The sequence below is a fragment of the Xyrauchen texanus genome, chromosome 1 (assembly GCF_025860055.1).
Source record: "Xyrauchen texanus isolate HMW12.3.18 chromosome 1, RBS_HiC_50CHRs, whole genome shotgun sequence".
Classification (NCBI taxonomy): domain Eukaryota; kingdom Metazoa; phylum Chordata; class Actinopteri; order Cypriniformes; family Catostomidae; genus Xyrauchen; species Xyrauchen texanus.
Window position 1 is genome coordinate 45769311 of NC_068276.1, and position 17550 is coordinate 45786860.

At 39.3% G+C, this 17550-nt stretch overlaps 1 protein-coding gene across 1 annotated transcript in view; it reads left to right on the plus strand.

Moving 5' to 3' along the window:
- LOC127660301 (N-acetyl-beta-glucosaminyl-glycoprotein 4-beta-N-acetylgalactosaminyltransferase 1-like) overlaps window positions 1–17550 on the plus strand; it is a 144187-nt gene that overhangs the window by 113249 nt on the left and 13388 nt on the right. Inside the window, exon 10 of the mRNA XM_052150459.1 lies at window positions 10523–10589. Coding sequence (XP_052006419.1) covers window positions 10523–10589 — 67 coding nt within the window. The remainder of the gene's footprint in view (window positions 1–10522; window positions 10590–17550) is intronic.

Genomic DNA, 17550 nt, shown 5'->3' on the forward strand with positions numbered 1-17550 from the left:
TGTCCCAAATCACAATTGGTTGGTCACAATCAATCTCATGGACGCATACTTTCATATAGAAATTCGGCCATGACACAGAAAGTTCCTGAGGTTCGCTTTCGGGGTCGAAGCCTTCCACCAATTCCGGTTCTTCCATTCGGCCTAGCCCTATCACCCAGCACATTCATGAAATGCATGGATGCAGCACTGGCTCCTTTGCGACTCAGGGGCATCCGCATTCTGAATTATATAGACGACTGGCTGATTCTAGCACAGTCTCAAGAACTGGCAGTCCAGCACAGGGATATCGTCTTAGCTCATCTGGTTTCTCTGGGTCTTAGACTCAACGTCAAAAAGAGCGTTCTCTCTCCCACTCAGGTAATTACCTATCTGGGCATTGAATGTAATTCGATCACGATGCAGGCACAATTGTCTCCCGCTCGAATCGTGTCCATTCAGAACACTCTGAGCAAAGTCAGGCTAGGCCAAGGTTGCACTTCGTCATTATCAACGAATACTAGGTCTCATGGCATCTGCGTCCTTGGTGATCCCTTTGGGCCTTCTGCACATGAGACCATTTCAGTTGTGGCTCAAATCCAGGGGATTTCATCCAAGGGCCAGTCCCTTAAGGCTAATAAGGGTTACGTGCTGCGTGCTTCGTACCCTTTCTATGTGGTTCAGACTTCCTTACTTTGGGTCCCACTCTAGGTGCGTCTTGCAGTCGCAAGTTGCTAACAACAGACACCTCTCTGACAGGCTGGGGAGCGGTCTTAAGTGGTCATCCAGCTCAAGGGGAATAGGAGGGTCATTGGCTCGATTGGCACATCAACTGCCTTGAGTAGATGGCTGTATTTCTGGGCCTGAAATACTTCCTCCAGCATTTGAGAGGCTCCCATGTCCTGGTGCGGGTGGACAACACAGCAGCAGTCTCTTACATAAATCATCAAGGAGGTCTACATTTACGCCAGCTGAACACTCTGGCACGTCAGATTCTCCTTTGGGCCCAGGGCAAGCTCCTGTCAGTCAGGGCAGTTTATATCCCCGGATGCCTGAATGTGGGAGCAGATTTGCTGTACAGACAGAAAATACCGACGGGGGAGAGGAACATATCTGGGTGAGATTTTACAGGGCAGAAGTGGACCTCTTCGCCTCTCAATAGACAGCGCAATGTCCCTTCTACTTCTCTCTGAGTCACCAAGGGTACCAACTGAGGGACACTGGGCTTTCACTTGAAGTTATTGAGACCATTCTAAGTGCTAGGTCTCCCTCTACTAGAAGAAGTTACTCCAATTAATGGGGTGTCTTTGAAAGATGGTGCAGTGCACATAATGCAGATCCAATTACCTGCCAGATTGCTTCAGTTCTGGACTTTTTGCAGGACAAATTGTCAGCAGGCACATGCCCCGCCACTCTCAGGGTTTATGTGGCTGCTCTATTGGCTTGCCACGCCTTGATTGATGGGGTGCCATTGGAGAGACATCATCTGTTCGCTCACTTTTTCCATGGAGCCATGCAACTGAGACCTCCTGCTAGGACCAGGATCCCTTCATGGGACTTAGAAATAGACCCCCTTCAAACCTCTAGAGTCAGCATCTGATAAATTTCTGACTCTCAAGATTGTTTTTCTTATGGCAATTACTTCTCTAAACAAAAGTGGGGATCTACAGGCTCTGTCTGTCTTCCCAGCCTGCTTAGATTTTGCCCCAGGAATGGCTAAAGCAATTTTGCACCCTCATCCTGACTACTTGCCTAAGTTTCCTTTCTCGACTGTACATCCGGTCACTCTCAAAGCCTTCTGCTCTCCGCCGTTTACAATGCCGGAGCAGGAAAGACTGCACGGACTTTGTCCAGTCCGTGCCCTTCAGACTTATGTCCACCGCACTAGCCAGTGGCGTAAGTCAAGGCAACTATTCGTTTGCCATGGGGGCCGCAACAGGGGGATGGCCCCCACCAAGCAGACTATGTCGCATTGGGTGAGGGACGCTATTGCCCTGGCCTATGAGCCGCGTGGCCAAGCTTCGCCAGTAGGTATCAGGGCTCACTCTACCTGAGGGTTCGCCTCCTCTAAAGCCTTGGCTAGAGGTGTCCTTCTGCAGCATGTTGTTGATGCAGCAGGCTGGTCCTCTTCGCACACATTCATAAGATTTTATAGTTTGGATGTTCATGCCACTTTAAGGTTAATGTCAGCCTCAGTCAACATTCATTTTCATTGAATGGAATATTAACTGAGTTTAACATACTCCTTTTTTGTTTCACAAAAGATAGAAGGGCTCTAGCATAACAATTTTGTTTAAAATACAAAAGGAGAGTGATAAAGGTTTCAGGTTAATAAAACTTTCTCTTTTCTTATTATCCTCCACTGAATTGCTGCTCATATACTCAAGCCATTGCATCTGGATAATTTTTGGTGTTGGAATTGGTGCTTTGTGATAGACCGCTTTGAAGGTTTATTAATCAAAATGTAAAACTAACTTCTTGCTCCAATCTCTGACCTCTCAAAGGAAGAGTAAACTGGACAGCTGAGATGCATTGTGGCACAGAGCATTAGTTAAAGTCATTAGCTTGAACTTTGTGTCCCATCCAGGCACTGGACAGTTGCTGGAGAGAGCACAGAGTGGAGCTTTTAATTGGAAAGAAAGGATTTGGTGTCATTTGTGTTGATTTTCAACTTTCTTCTGCTTAAGAGTTTGTCACTTGTATGATGAATTGTTATTTGGCCCTTCTGTGAGTCTTAAAGGGATAGTTAGAAAATTATTTCATGGTGTACTCATGTTCCTTCATGTTCCAAACCCATACGAGTATGAATTTCTTTCTTCTGAAAGGAGATGTTGGTCTCCATGACCTTTCACTTTCATTGCATCTCTTTTTCCAAACAATGAAATTAACTGCGATTTGTCATTCTGCCTAACATCTTGTTTTGTGTTCCACATAAGATAGTTGTACGTGTTTGGAATGATGAATACTGTAATATTCAGGTGAACTATCACTTTAAGTCTTGGCATTTTTATCTTCCACAGACTTTTAAAGCTACAATCTGCACACAACACAAAGGTGTCCTTCAAAAAAGGTTTCTTTCCACTACAGTGATCTTTGTGTCTCTTATATAGATTTTTCTAAATCCACACTGAACAACTTTGAAGGCTTGCAGGCTGAGAAGGGCCAAGATAGTGAAGCTGTGCTTCACTCCTTATTTAATGTTCACAACTTCGCAGCAGTAGGAGTGTTGGTGAAGAGGAGGTTCAAAGACAGGAGAGGAGCCCAATGAATACATTCATGGAATTTCAAGGTGTTCTCAGCTAGTCATCAGAGACCAGACACCAAAAAAGCAAAAACAGCTAATTATCCATGGCACACAGAATAATTCATTTATTAAGCAAACTGCATTGGGCTAGCCTGCCAAGTTCTGCTTTTTCAGCTTTAAAATTCCGTCTTTTCTCAATTTCAGCTATAACACTTGTTAAATCAGAAAAGGTGTGCTAACATATACGATACTCTCATGTGCTTAAACTTTCCCTGGTAGCTCTGAGCATTAGCACCCAACACCAGAGTTATTTTGATCCTGATATGCATTTTAACAGAATCACCAGGCTTTGTTGGGACAAAGAGATCTAATAAAGCCTGTTTGATGTAGTCTGACCAGAAAATACCTAACAAGAGATTTCCAGTTGGAGCTATTATGGACAAAACTTCCAGTCAACAGTTTATTCAATGTCAGACAAAAGAGAAATAAGACGGTAGCTGATGCAATATGTGCAACATCATGTAAGCTGCACATTGTTTGTCTAGGGATTTCCATGCTCTTTATGGCATTTCTCAATACTGCTTTTGACTGTGTCTGTTTTTAACTTCACAGACATTTGTAGTTGTACAGAAAAAGATAAAGCTTTATAGAAACCAATTCTTCCCCTTACAGGGATAGTTCACCCTCATGTTGTTCCAAAGATGTATGAATTCCTTTGTATTTTTGTTTTCTCCATGCAGTGAAAGAGAATTATGACTGATGCTAACATTCTACCTAACATCTCCTATAGTGATCAATGGAAAAAAGATATATGGTTGAGAACAAAAAGAGGGTGAGTAAATAATGACAGAATTTTCATTTCGGGGTGAACTATCCGTTAAATTACACAATATCACTCATGTTTAATTTTTCATCATAGGCAATAACATAGGATAATTAATGCCATTTAATGCTTTAAAGATTCCCACATGCTGTGTATTAGGGTACAACAGGGTTAAAGTCACACTTTAAGGAAAATTAGCTTTTTTTCCCATCACAAAGTTTATCAAGATTCAATAAATAAATATATTTTTATTAAATATTGATAGAGCAACATAATTTGATTGAAAATAAATAACAAAAAGAAGTTGTTTTGAATAAAATATTTTTTTTGAAAGGTAGTGAGTGGGCCTTTTAGCCCACTCCTGGGGTAAAAACTCCCTCACTTGGTGTAAAAGACCCCCATGGGGGTTATATTTATATAGTCTAGATACCAAGGTAATAGTAATAGGGCACAATCTGTCACCTGTACAAATAATTTTTAAGACAACAAGATGCTTTTTTAATAACAAATTAGATGATACTTCAGAAAAGCACGCATAATTAATTTCTTGTTAATTTCATTCACATTTGACATTTTATTACACCTTAAGTGTTCTACAAACAATGTTCATAACAAAACCATTCCTCCAATTTAGAAAAACAATGTAACACCATATAGCATGCCATATAGCACTATTGCGAGTGTGATATTGCTTATATACAACAGTTCAATGAACAAGTACATTGAAAAAAACATTAGAAAAACTGAGTACGTTCATAAAAACGCATTTGTGCATGGAACAACTTTCTTATGTGACAGATCAGAATCTGCTATTGGTGGTTCAAAAAAAATTATGCATCCAAGCCTTCATTAGTAATTCAAAAAGTTCACATCAGAAATAGTATCACAGCTTTTTCTAACAAGTTATTTGATAAACAAGGTTGGGTGTGTGTGTGTGTGTCAGTGAGTGTGTGTGTGTGTGTGTGTGTGTGTGTGTGTGTGTGTGTGTGTGTGTGTGTGTGTGTGTGTGTGTGTGTGTGTGTGAGAGAGAGAGAGAGAGAGAGACAGAGCATGTGCGATCACCTGTTGCCACTCCCAAGCAGAGATGCTGTAAGCGTTCTGAAGGTCAGCTTTCTCAGTGGAAAAATAGCGTCCAAGCGGGGGTATTTCTCCCTATTTCATGGTAGCCGTGCAAGAGTCCTTCACTATAGAAACAGCGATGTCCTCTGCCATTTGAAACAGTGTATATCCAATGTGGAAACTCGGTAAGCACCTCGAGTTCTGTAATCAATCAGTCTGGTGTGTCTCTCAGCTGTGATAAGCCTTAATCCTGAAATTGTTCATTTAAAGCCTTTTAAAACAATGTCCTAGCTTAAGTAATGTAGTGGTAATATGAGCGATCACAGAGCGCTGTTCTATGTAAACAATAACTAACAGATTCAATTTATGTCATCAACTGGCTCATATTAAACACAAAAATTATAGTTTGCACCACCTACTGGCTAACATATGTCATTTCAAAAATAAAGACAGTAACTCAAACTCCTAACAGATCTGCACTGCTCTTACACATTAGTTTAGAACAGCATGAACACAAGCGGAGTGATACACACAGTGAAGCGTCAGAGTGCTGATGCTGTCAGACCATCAGTGCTCATGGAACGTCTCTTGTACAATCAGATTCGAGGACCGGAAATACTTTTTCACGGCACTGTATATATACACTGGCAGCCAAATGTTTGGAATAATGTACAGATTTTGCTGTTTTGGAAAGTAATTGGTTCTTTTATTCACCAAAGTGGCATTCAACTGATCACACAGTATAGTCAAGATATTACTGATGCAAAAAACAGCACCATCACAATTTGAAAAGTTATTTTTGATCAAATCTCAACAGGCTCAATTTCCAGCAGTTATCACTCCAACACCTTATCCTTGAGTAAGCTAAATTGCTAATTTGGTATTAGAAAATCACTTGCCATTATATTAAATGCAGCTGAAAGCTATTTGTTGTTAAATGAAGCTTAACATTGTTTTTGTGTTTGTTTTTGAGTTGCCATAGTATGCAATAGACCCGGCATGCCTTAAGATCAATATTAGGTCACAAATGGCAAAAATAAGAAACAGCTTTCTCTAGAAACACATCAGTTGTAATAACTGTTTTGAGGAATGAAGGCTATACAATGCTTGAAATTGCCAAACAAACTGAAGATTTCATACAAAGTTGTACACTACAGTCTTCAAAGACAAAGGACAACTGGCTCTAACAAGGACAGAAAGAGATGAGGAAGGCCAGATGTACAACTAAACAAGAGGATAAGTACATCAGAGGCTCTAGTTTGAGAAATAGACACCTCACATGTCCTCAGCTGACATCTTCATTGAATTCTACCCACTCAACACCAGTTTCATGTACAACAGTAAAGAGAAGACTCAGGGGTGCAGGCCTTATGGGAAGAATTGCAAAGAAAAAGCCACTTTTGAAACAGAAAATCTAAATTAAAATGTTAGAATTGGCAAAGAAAAACAGACATTTGACAACAGATGATAACCCCATTGAGCATTTGTGGGATCATCTAGATTGTAAGGTGCCATCTAGTGAGAAGTGTCCGACAAGACAGCCACATCTATGACAAGTGCTACAGGAAGCATGGAGTGAAATGTCACCTGAGTATCTGGAAAAATGACAGCTAGAATGCCAAGGATCTGCAGAGCTGTCATTGCTGCATGTGGAGGTTTTTTGACAAGAACTCTTTGAAGTAGTTTAAGTACTTTTTTTTTTTTTTCAAATTGTAATAGAAATGTTTCATGTTATTAATGTCTTGACTTGAACAAAATTGTAAATGACAAATATTTTGTTTAAAAATAAATATGATAGTATCCAGGATATTCATTAGCCTCAAAAATGATTAAATATTAGATCAAATTGCCTAAAAAATAGACATTACTTTAGACATTACACACAATGTTTTCATGGAAAAGGAAAATTCTTCAGTGCACTGTGACAAATAGGTGTTTAGGAAAGTGCTGTGGTTGTTTTTGGTGCTGTTTAGTGTTTTGGGAGAAAATGTTTATTAGGAAGTGAGTGAAGATGTCCAGTGAAACATTTGGTAGTATCAATAACACATAAATACATTATGTAAATGCTTTATCAAGCTGCTGCCCAGACTCTGTTAAAGGATTTCTGAAATGGTGTATGTTTAAATGAATAATTCACCAAAATATTTAAATGCTGTCATAATTTACCCACCCTCATATAGTGAACATGTAATCAACTTGGGAAAAATTTGCTTTAATGAACATTAAATAGATGTGAAGATTTCCAGAAAAAGTTCTCCAAATCATATCGTATTGCTTCAGAAGACTCCGAAAATGACACATGGGCTGCATGGACTACTGTTATGATAATTTTAGGATGCTTTTTATGCTTTAAATGAGCCAATATCCACACTGTATCTGTTGTATTGAACAGACAGACAGAGATATTCTTTAAAACATCTGCTTTTGTGTTCCACATAAGAAAATCAGTCATAAAAGTTTATGACTTTACAAATTTAAATCAGTTGTAAATGAACCCACTGCAATCTGGAGTAAATAATAACAGAAAAGGATTGTTGTGCCACCCAGATAAACTTCAGGTTTTTCTTGAATGTCATAGACATCACATTTTATTCTTATTCCACATATGTCCAGTTAGTTTAGTGGTTGTTGGGAGAGTTTAGAAACTTTGTGTTAAATATGACATTTAACAGCATTTGTCAGCCTCCTCTCCAATGATCATTCCCCAGCCCTCTTGTCACAACGCGAGCACTGGCACTGGAATGCGTGCTCAGGGAATCTGCATCTCACAGGAGCAGTGCGTTTATTTGAAGGATTACATAGAGAACACTGTCTGATCTATGAAACCCTTTCAAACACAAAGATTAGGTGCAGTTTACCCTGGCTGTGAACAAAGCTGATGGTTTAAATTCATTCAAGTGAGAGAATTCATGCAAAAGTTTAGACATGAGGTCTTTAAAAATGTCTGCATGCATTTAATGTTTAATGATAAAGTGAAAGATACCTTAATACCCTAAATATTTGCACAGTAACATTTTATAATATTTGGTTACCGCATTCACATAATGTCATTTTGTTATTTGTCGGTACTTGGGAATAAAAAATGTCTAAAAAAATAATCTCTATCACTGCCTGCAACAGATTAGGCCTATTCTTTATCAATAGAAAATGCATAATTCTGCCCGGGCAGGTTCACTTTCCATGAGACAGCGAACGCTACAGATTATAGAATTTCTTCGGGATGCTTTGATTTTTAAATGATTCAGCTTTTACCTTGTGTAATCATTGTCTGCACACCAGAGCAAAAGGGGGAAAAAAACATTGGCTCACTGTTTAACCAGAGCTGAAACTTTGACAGGTGAAAAACAATCTGTAATCATGCCGTCACATCCCTCTTTGCAATCTGAACTTCATCAGAATGTTGACTTGTGACACCAGCACTGAAAAGCTTGATGCTGTGCAACAAATGCTGAAACAGAACACAGGAGTCTTGAGATGAGTTTATAAATATTAAAGTTATTTTAAACTTAATGCACTGTCTAAAAATGTTTGTGGCACTGCGCAACGATTAAAGACGTCCAACCAGTGAGTGTTTACATTAAAGACCATTTAAAAACTGCGCAGACGCACATGTGAACAGCCCGTAACTCACCCTATAGCCTACTTGAAAAACTGACCCAAACCTGGCCCAAAACCTGTAGGTTTGTTGGTTACCGCCGGACTCAGATCAGGTTGAAGACCTCTAAACATGTGCAACCAAATAGTGATTTTGATATTTCAATACAGCGTGCATCCCTATTAATAACACATGATTTTGAATCAGTGCTACAAGATTTTCTCTATTTGAAAAATCCAACCAAATCTGCCAAGTTTACGTCATGGGGGGCCTCCACGTTGTACTGGCCCATGGGCTTCTCTGGTCTTAATCCATCCTTGCCTTGGTGCCTTGGTGTTAGAATGTGATGAGGCACACCTAAGATTGAGATTATACAGTTGACCTCCAGGTTAAAGTTTGTCGTTTAGGCCAGAAAAACAATGACCACCTGATCCTGTGCTTCTTGACCTACCACAGCCCCCTGCACAATACTCTGCGGAGTAACACTTAAAAGTTTTCTTTGGTGTAATCCTCATAAGGTTGATCTCAGTCATATTAAATAATATTAACACTTAAAACCAGTATATTTAGATGTTACCACATGATGCACAATTTTTTCTGTTAACTTAAATATTTTTGAGTGAGAAAAGCACCCTGGGTTCCAGTTAGAACACAGATGGGTTATGAAGGGTAAAGTCTTCATCAAGGTCTAGATCTCAGAGGGGTTTCACTGCAGCTCTGTTGTGTGTATGTTTGTTTGCATTTGTTTATGTTTACAGTGTTTGCCTGCATTTGTCTGTGTGTGCCTGTGTCTTTCAATGTTTGCACATTTAAACTTGTGTAAATGGTAATACTGGCTAAAGTGTACAGTATATTTATCAGCGTGTGAGAGTGTGTGATTCTTTGCACGGCTATATTTGTTTATTTGTATGTGTTTATTTGTATGTGTATGTGTTTTGTGTCACTGGGGGCAAACAGGCATCTGTGGCTCCTCAGATCTGACATTGTGCTGTAACTGCACTCCATCGTTTCCCGAAAGGCAGATCTGACCTTGAGAAACACAAGCTGTGCAGAACAACAGGGTGAATACTAAACACTGAAGCACACTGATTCAGGTGTGTGTGTGTGTGTGTGTGTGTGTGTTTTGTGTGGGTCCTTATAAGTGTGCTAATAGTGGCTCTATACTATATATTTTTAAATGTTTTGTTCTGACAATCAGAACAGGAATGAGTCCAGATTTCACTGTCAAAGCAGCAAATTCATAATTGAGTCAAATAGTCTTGTGAATGGCCATCATTTTTGTGTGCGTGTGTGTGTGCGCTTGTGTACACTTGTGACTAATTTGTATGCAAAGGCAGTGAGTATGACAGACACTGCTGCTCTGTTATGTACCATTTTCTGGGCCCTGGAACTGTCAAACTATTAGCACTGTCGACATCAACCTGCTCCAAATTCAAATTAATTTCTCTCACATTTTCTTTCTTTCTTTGTTTCTTTTTCTCTTTGTATCTACCCTCCCGTCACCTCCAATCCTCTCTCTCTATCTTTGTTCAACTACACTGTCTCAAATGCTGAAAACCAATTTGTAGTGTGAGTTTGGTGTGTGAATAAACGAGAGGATGTGTGTGTCCAAAGATTTGTAAGTGGTTGGCAGTGTGATAAGAGTTTTTGTTCTGCGACTGGTAAATTACCTCTTGTGTGCGAGTGGCCAAGGAGAAGTGATGTTGTAATTGCAGAGCCTCTTTAGAAGAATTACTAGTTCCATCCTAGGGCACTGTAAGGGCTGAAGCGAACAAAGTGGACTTTTCCATTCTTTATATCTCTTTGTCACTCTCTTCTCTTGCAGTGGAGACCGTTCCTGCCCGGGCTGAAGTATGATGTTATTGACTCAGCTTATATCTCTTTGTACACAGGTAAATGCTCATTTGATGTTTGAGGTTTATCAATCTAAATACACAGTATGTGCATGAATTGGCACCAAAAAAAGTATTAGGACTGATTTTGATTTTATATAGTGCCTTTAAAAGTAGCTTTTCAAGGTGCTTTACACAGTAAAAACAAACATATAAGAATACAAAACATTAAGATTAATTAAATATATAAACACACACATCAAAATACAATTAACAATAAATCATAAACACAATGAAACATGCATATGAGAATACATAAAAATATAGAAGCAAAACTAAAATAATCAAGTAAAAGATAACCTGAAGAAGTATGTTTTTAGATAAGGTTGTAAAATGCCCTAAGTCTGTGCTTCTTGAATATCAACTGGAAGTGAATTCCACAATTTAGGAGCTTGAGAAGAAAAAGGCCTGTCACCCATGGAACGTAAGCGAGTTTAAGGGACAGCCAAAATACCATATTGTTAAAAGATCAGACAAATAATGAGGATCCAGACCATGCAGTGCTTTATACAGTATGCAAGCATAAGTATTTTTAAATCAACACGCAACATGACAGGGAGCCAGTGCAAGGATTCCAAAATAGGAGTAATGTGTTCACTTGTTCTGGTCCTAGTCAGGATCCTAGCTGCCGAATTTTGTACATATTGCAATTTGTTGAGTGTGGATTTAGAGACCCCAACAAGAAGTGCAATTTCAATAGTCAATGCATGAAAATACATAGGTGTTGATAAGATTGTCAGCCAGAGAAGACGATAGCATAGGGCTTAATCTTGCAATATATTTCTACAAAAAATGAAGATTAGAAATAGGATGGAAGATGTTTAAATTGTCCAAATCAGTGTTTTTCTTTTTTGGAAATGGATTTACAGCAGCAATTTTTAATGCTGCTGGCACAACACCAGTGCACAGGGAGTCATTTATTATGCAGAGAACAGCCAGACACAAGGAGTCAAAACCAGATTTAAATAATCTTGTTGGGACAGGATCAAGTATGCAAGTGGTGGCTTTCATACATGATACCTCTTTAATAAGCGAATCAGTGTCAAGTTGAAAGAAATTAGAAACAGGGGGAACAGAAAAACTGGACAAACAGAGTGGTGAGGTAGAAGAGACAGATGGAGTAAGAATACGTTAATGGGCATTGTCAATTTTATAACAAAAAAATAAAGAAAATTATTGCATAACTGATGTGAGACAACTGACGTTATCTTTGAGCTGTCTGTTTATAGCGTAAAAGAGATGTCTGGGATTGCTTTTCAATAATTTGTGCCAAATAAGAAGATCTAGCTGATTCGATTGCTGCTCTTTAATCACCTAAGTGGTTTTTCCAAGCTTGATAGTAAATGTTCAAGCCAGAAGTACACAACTTACACTCCATTTACGACAATATTCCTTCTTTAAGCACAGGCTGCCATTATACCAATGGGCACAGAACATATTAAATGACTTTAAAGGAGCAAAGGAATCCAAGTTAGAGGCAAGAATATAATTCAACTGTGAAACTTTGTCTTCAAGGGGGCAGAAAATAAATCACTTAAAGAGGAAACAATAGAATTGACTAAATCTGTCTGATCAGTTGATTACCTTTTTCGGAAATTAACAAATAATTTACAAACACCAGATCTAAATTGTGACCTTTGTTGTGAGTAGAGCCATTAACAAACTGAGTCAAATTAAAACATTCCAGTAAAGACATAAACTCCTTGGATGTCATAGATGTATTTTGGTCAATGTGTATTTTAAAGTCCCCCAAAATAAGGATTTTATTGAATTTGAGAGACAACATTGACAACAAATTTGTAAATTCAGACATTTCAGAAAATGTACTTCACCCAAAAATGAAAATTACCTCATTATATACGTACCCTGATGCCATTCCAGATGTGTGTGGCTGTCTTTCTTCAGTAGAACACATATTACGATTTTTAGAAAAATGTTGAAGCTCTGTTTGTCCTTAATGTAAGTAAACGGGTGCCATCAGGCTACTGGCTATTTGATGGTCCAAAAGGCATTGTGGCATGGGGGCGTGGTCCTGTGTCGGTCTGTGGGAGAGAGAGAGAGCGGGAAGGCTTGTCACCTGGTTTGTAATTATATCTAACACCTGTGTCTTGTTGTAGTGATACGGAGAGAGACATTTAAAGGGACGCCAAGTGTCGAGAGGGAGAGAGAGAATGGATCCAGAAAGCTCCACAGACTGAGTGTGCTATTGTTTTGTTTATGTTCACATTTCTACGGCGGTGACAGTCGTATGTACGAGAGAGAAATTAAAGTACTTATCTCAAACCTGCTTCACTGTCTCCTGACTCCTCCATTGCTCAACGAACTTGTTCACAGTGGTGCCAATACCCGGGTTTGGAGTCTTCACCGCTGGCCGAAGTTATCAACGTCGTCACCAACATCCAGCAGACACAACACCATGCCCTCTTGGAGGTTCGCTGGGAGCAAGAACAACGCTTTCAAGCCTTGCTCCAGGCACATGCCGAGGACCGGCAAGCGCTGCGGAGCCTGATCGCCAGGGAGGGGGCTGGCCCTCGCAAAAATGGGGCGAAGCGATGATCCGGAGGCCTTTATCGCCCTATTCAAGAGAACTGCGGAGGTATGGAGGTGGCCTCCCGATCAGTGGGCGGCGCACCTATTGCCCCTACTTTCCGGGGAGGCGCAGCTGGCGGCACAACAACTTCCCGCCGCCAGCCTCCTGGACTATAACCACCTTAAGAAGGCCATCCAGCAACGGGGCTGGGGACAGTGCTCTCGCAGGTGGTCGGAGGGGAGGAACGGCCAGTGCTTTTCCTTCAGGGAGACAAAATATAGCACCATCGAGAAGGAGTGTCTTGCGATTAAGTGGGTGGTTCTGACGCTCCGCTACTACCTGCTGGGACGGGCCTTAACTCTCTGTTCCGATCACGGCCCTCTGCAGTGGCTCCACCGCATGAAGGATACTAACGCGCGGATCACCCGTTGGTAACTGGCCCTTGAAATTCAAGGTGGTCCACAGGCCGGGGGCCCAGATGGTTGTGGCTGACTTTCTCTCCATACGACTCCAGTCCATTAATTAATGTCTTCTGAAGCAAATCGATAGGTTGGTGTAAGATACAAATGGATAATTAAAACTTAACAAACCTGTTCCTGCCAGCAGTCGACGCATCAGTGACATAAGCTCTATGGCATGTTCATGAGAAGTCAGAAGCACACACCTTGTATACAATAGAGGAACGAACATCATGCGAGTGTTAGTTAATTTCAAACAGCATCCCAGTACTGGCCAGAAGCAGTTAAAAACATTCGAAGTGGGGCCTGGGTAGCTCAGCGAGTATTGACGCTGACTACCACCCCTGGAGTTGTGAGTTCAAATCCAGGGTGTGCTGAGTGACTCCAGCCAGGTCTTCTAAGCAACCAAATTGGCCTAGTTGCTAGGCAGGGTAGAGTCATGTGGGCTAACCTTCTTGTGGTCACAATTAGTGGTTCCTGCTCTCAATGGGGAGCATGGTAAGATGTGCATGGATCACGGAGTATAGCATGAGCCTCCAAATGCTGGAAGTCTCCGCGATGTCATGCACAATGAGCCACGTGATAAGATGCGCAGATTGAAGGGCTCAGAAGCAGAGGATACTGAGACTTGTCCTCCGCCACCCAGAGTGAGATGAGTAACCGTGCCACCACGAGGACCTACTAAGTAGTGGTATTTGGGCATTCCAAATTGGGGAGAAAAGGTATATCGATTTGTTTTTTCCACCAACCTATCGATTTGCTTCAGAAGATATGAATTGATTTACTGGAGTCATATGGATTACTTTTATGCTGCCTAAATATACTTTTTGGACCGTCAAATAGCCAGCAGACTGGTGGCACCTGTTTACTTATATTATAAGGATCTACAGAGCTTCAACATTTTTCTAAAAACCTTGTTTTGTGTTCTGCTGAAGAAAGACAGTCATACAGGGTAAGCGAATAATGAGAGAATATTTGGGTGAACGATTCCTTTTATGTGTCCAATACTTTTGGGACCACACTGTACATTTCATGGAAGATTAAAATGGAACAGAAAGTACTCTCGAAAGTAACATTTGCAAAATCTGACTCTGCAGTTAATAATCACCTCTGAACATTACAGTTAACATTCACAACTTCTGAACTTTAAAGCTTCTGCTGTCTGTCAAAACAGTGATTAGACTTACATTTGAATATTGGTAATAGCAACTAGGTAATCGGCAGAAAACACTTGTCCAAAAGCCTCTTGTGTTTGCTGTGACAGTCAGCATGTACACTGAGCTCCTTTGCATATCATCTTATCAACCATTACACATGTTTTCACATTCTTCTTCAAATTACTACCATTCATCAAGGGACCTGGCTTTAATTTACACATGCTTTTAACAGGAAGTAGAGAGACAAATTGAGGGAGAAAGAGAATCCCCATTACCCTTCTTTGCTTCGCTTACATAATTATTTGAGACGAAAGCAATTTTTCTATTTAATCCTCACTGTACTTAACAAGCTGAGGGAGAGGGGGACTCGCATTAGCTGCCAACTTCAACCCACACAGCTCACAAGAGAGTTTAGAGCCACATCCAAATGAGTGGCCTAATCATTAATCACGCAGACCACTCCCTTAAGGAGGACCGCACAGTATATAGCGTGCACTCACACACTCTTGAAATGTCATGGGGGAGAAGCAGATGGTGTGAGACCTCCTCTAGATGGTTTGATGTTTGCTTGGCTGGCTTTCTGCACTAATGTAAATTGTATATGGCAGGCTGTCAGTTGTCACTATCTCTGGCACCTGTTACCCTTCCACTTATGTTTCATTTATGTCTATGTATATATACAGTATATACACACAATCTTGATTCTGTATTGTGTATATTTTAATTTTGTATTGCATTGTAATAGCTGTTACGATAAATGAATTCATAACTGGTTCACAAATATAAAAGGGGCAATATTTTACACATTTGTACCATTTGACTCTTGGAATGAATCAGACTGAATAGTTTTTGCTACAGTACCTGTAATGATTGATTAACCTCTTTGCATGTGGATTGAGTAGCGGAGCTTGCTTATGTGTTTGGGGGTTTGCTATTGGGTTCAATATAGTTGTAGCTGCTCAATCCTTCAATAACAACCTATTTGCAAAACTAGCTTTATATTGTGACAAGTTCATAAATGTGTCTGTGCTGAAATGTGCCCCACACACTTTTAACCCTATATAGTATGCATTATGTTCTTACAGTTTTTTCTCCCATTTGATTATCTATTAAGTATTTGGGGACTATTTCAAAAACTAGTTTTTTTATTTATTTAGAAATTTTTATAAATTTCCCTTAATTAGTATTCCTTTATTTCATATACCTTTCATATATCTTAATTAGTATTTCTTTATTTTATTTTGTGTATATATATATATATATATATATATATATATATATATATATATATATATATATATGTGTATACACTTGGAATTCATGCAAACTAAATGATGTCAATGTTTGTCAATTATCTGACATGTTTCATTTTATATAATGGTAAACATTTCCAAATAAATGATTAAATACAATAATATAATGGAAACTTGCATTCTATCATATCTATAAAAATTCCCAATGAGAAAACGAATGAGTGCAATACAAATTTTCCATTGTGGTACAGCATTGTAAGACAGCAACATTCATACACCGATCAGCCACATCCTTGAAACCTCCTGCCTAATATTTTGTAGGTCCCCCTCGTGCCACCAAAACAGCGCCAATCTGCATCTAAGAAAAGCATTCTGAGATTATATTCTTCTCACCACAATTGTAGAGTATGGTTATCTGAGTTACTGTTGACTTTGTCAGTTCGAAACAGTCTGGCCATTCTCTGTTGAACCCTATCATCAACAAAGCATTTCTGTCCACAGAACTGCCGCTCACTTGATGTTTTTGGTAACATTCGGAGTAAATTCTTGAGACTTAAAATGTAAATACTGTTGTCATGACAGTCAGTGCACATATTTGTTTTCTGTGTGAGAAGAAAAAGCGGTAACACTTTAGAATACTGTATCTTACTTAATGCATAACTAATAAGGAATTACTGCAGAACTAATAAGTAATTCTTCATTAACACTTAAGTCACTACTGTTAACTACTAAGGAAGATGTGTTAACTAATCAGTATGTAATAGCATTTTAAAGTTGTGTTAAGTAACAATTAGCTAATCAATAACTATTTAATTCAGTCATGCCTCCTGATGAACTGCTTTTAATTATCTACTAATTCAGCTTCAGGAGAAATAACTATTGAGTAACTACTAATGAACAGTCGATTAATTACAATACTGTTCCAGGTTGTAAGTAATTCCCTCATAATTATGTGGCAATTCTCTATTAATTAATCATGGGTTCCCTGTATTTTCACTTTAGAATACTGTTCCAGGTTGTAAGTAATTCCCTCATAATTATGTGGTCATTCTTTATTAATTACTCAGGGGTTCCCTGTGTGTTCCCTTCCTCTCAGTCATTGCCTTACATACAGGAATAATTTACCCAAATGTAATGTGATATGTGCTGAGGAAAACAAGAGATACACACTATACTGTATATAAATCAAAAACCTACCTGAGGTAAGTTGGCTAGACACTTATAGTGGGAATGGGGTTCCATTCCATTGTTGATTTCTGGTAACAGACCACACTCACCAAGCAATTGACCATACAGGCCAAAACTATGAAATTCACTGTAATGACTCATTTTGGGAGTGTAGTAATTCCACGAAATGCATATTGCATTTCCATAGTAATAATAACATTAGAAGTAAGGAAGAAGAAATGGCCACAACCTGAATATTGTAATGGCTAATTGTTATGATATTATTGCAATTAATTGTAATTAAGTTACTGTTCATTAGTAGTTACTCAATAGTTATTTCTCCTGAAGCTGAATTAGTAGATAATTAAAAGTAGTTCATCAGGAGGCATGACTGAA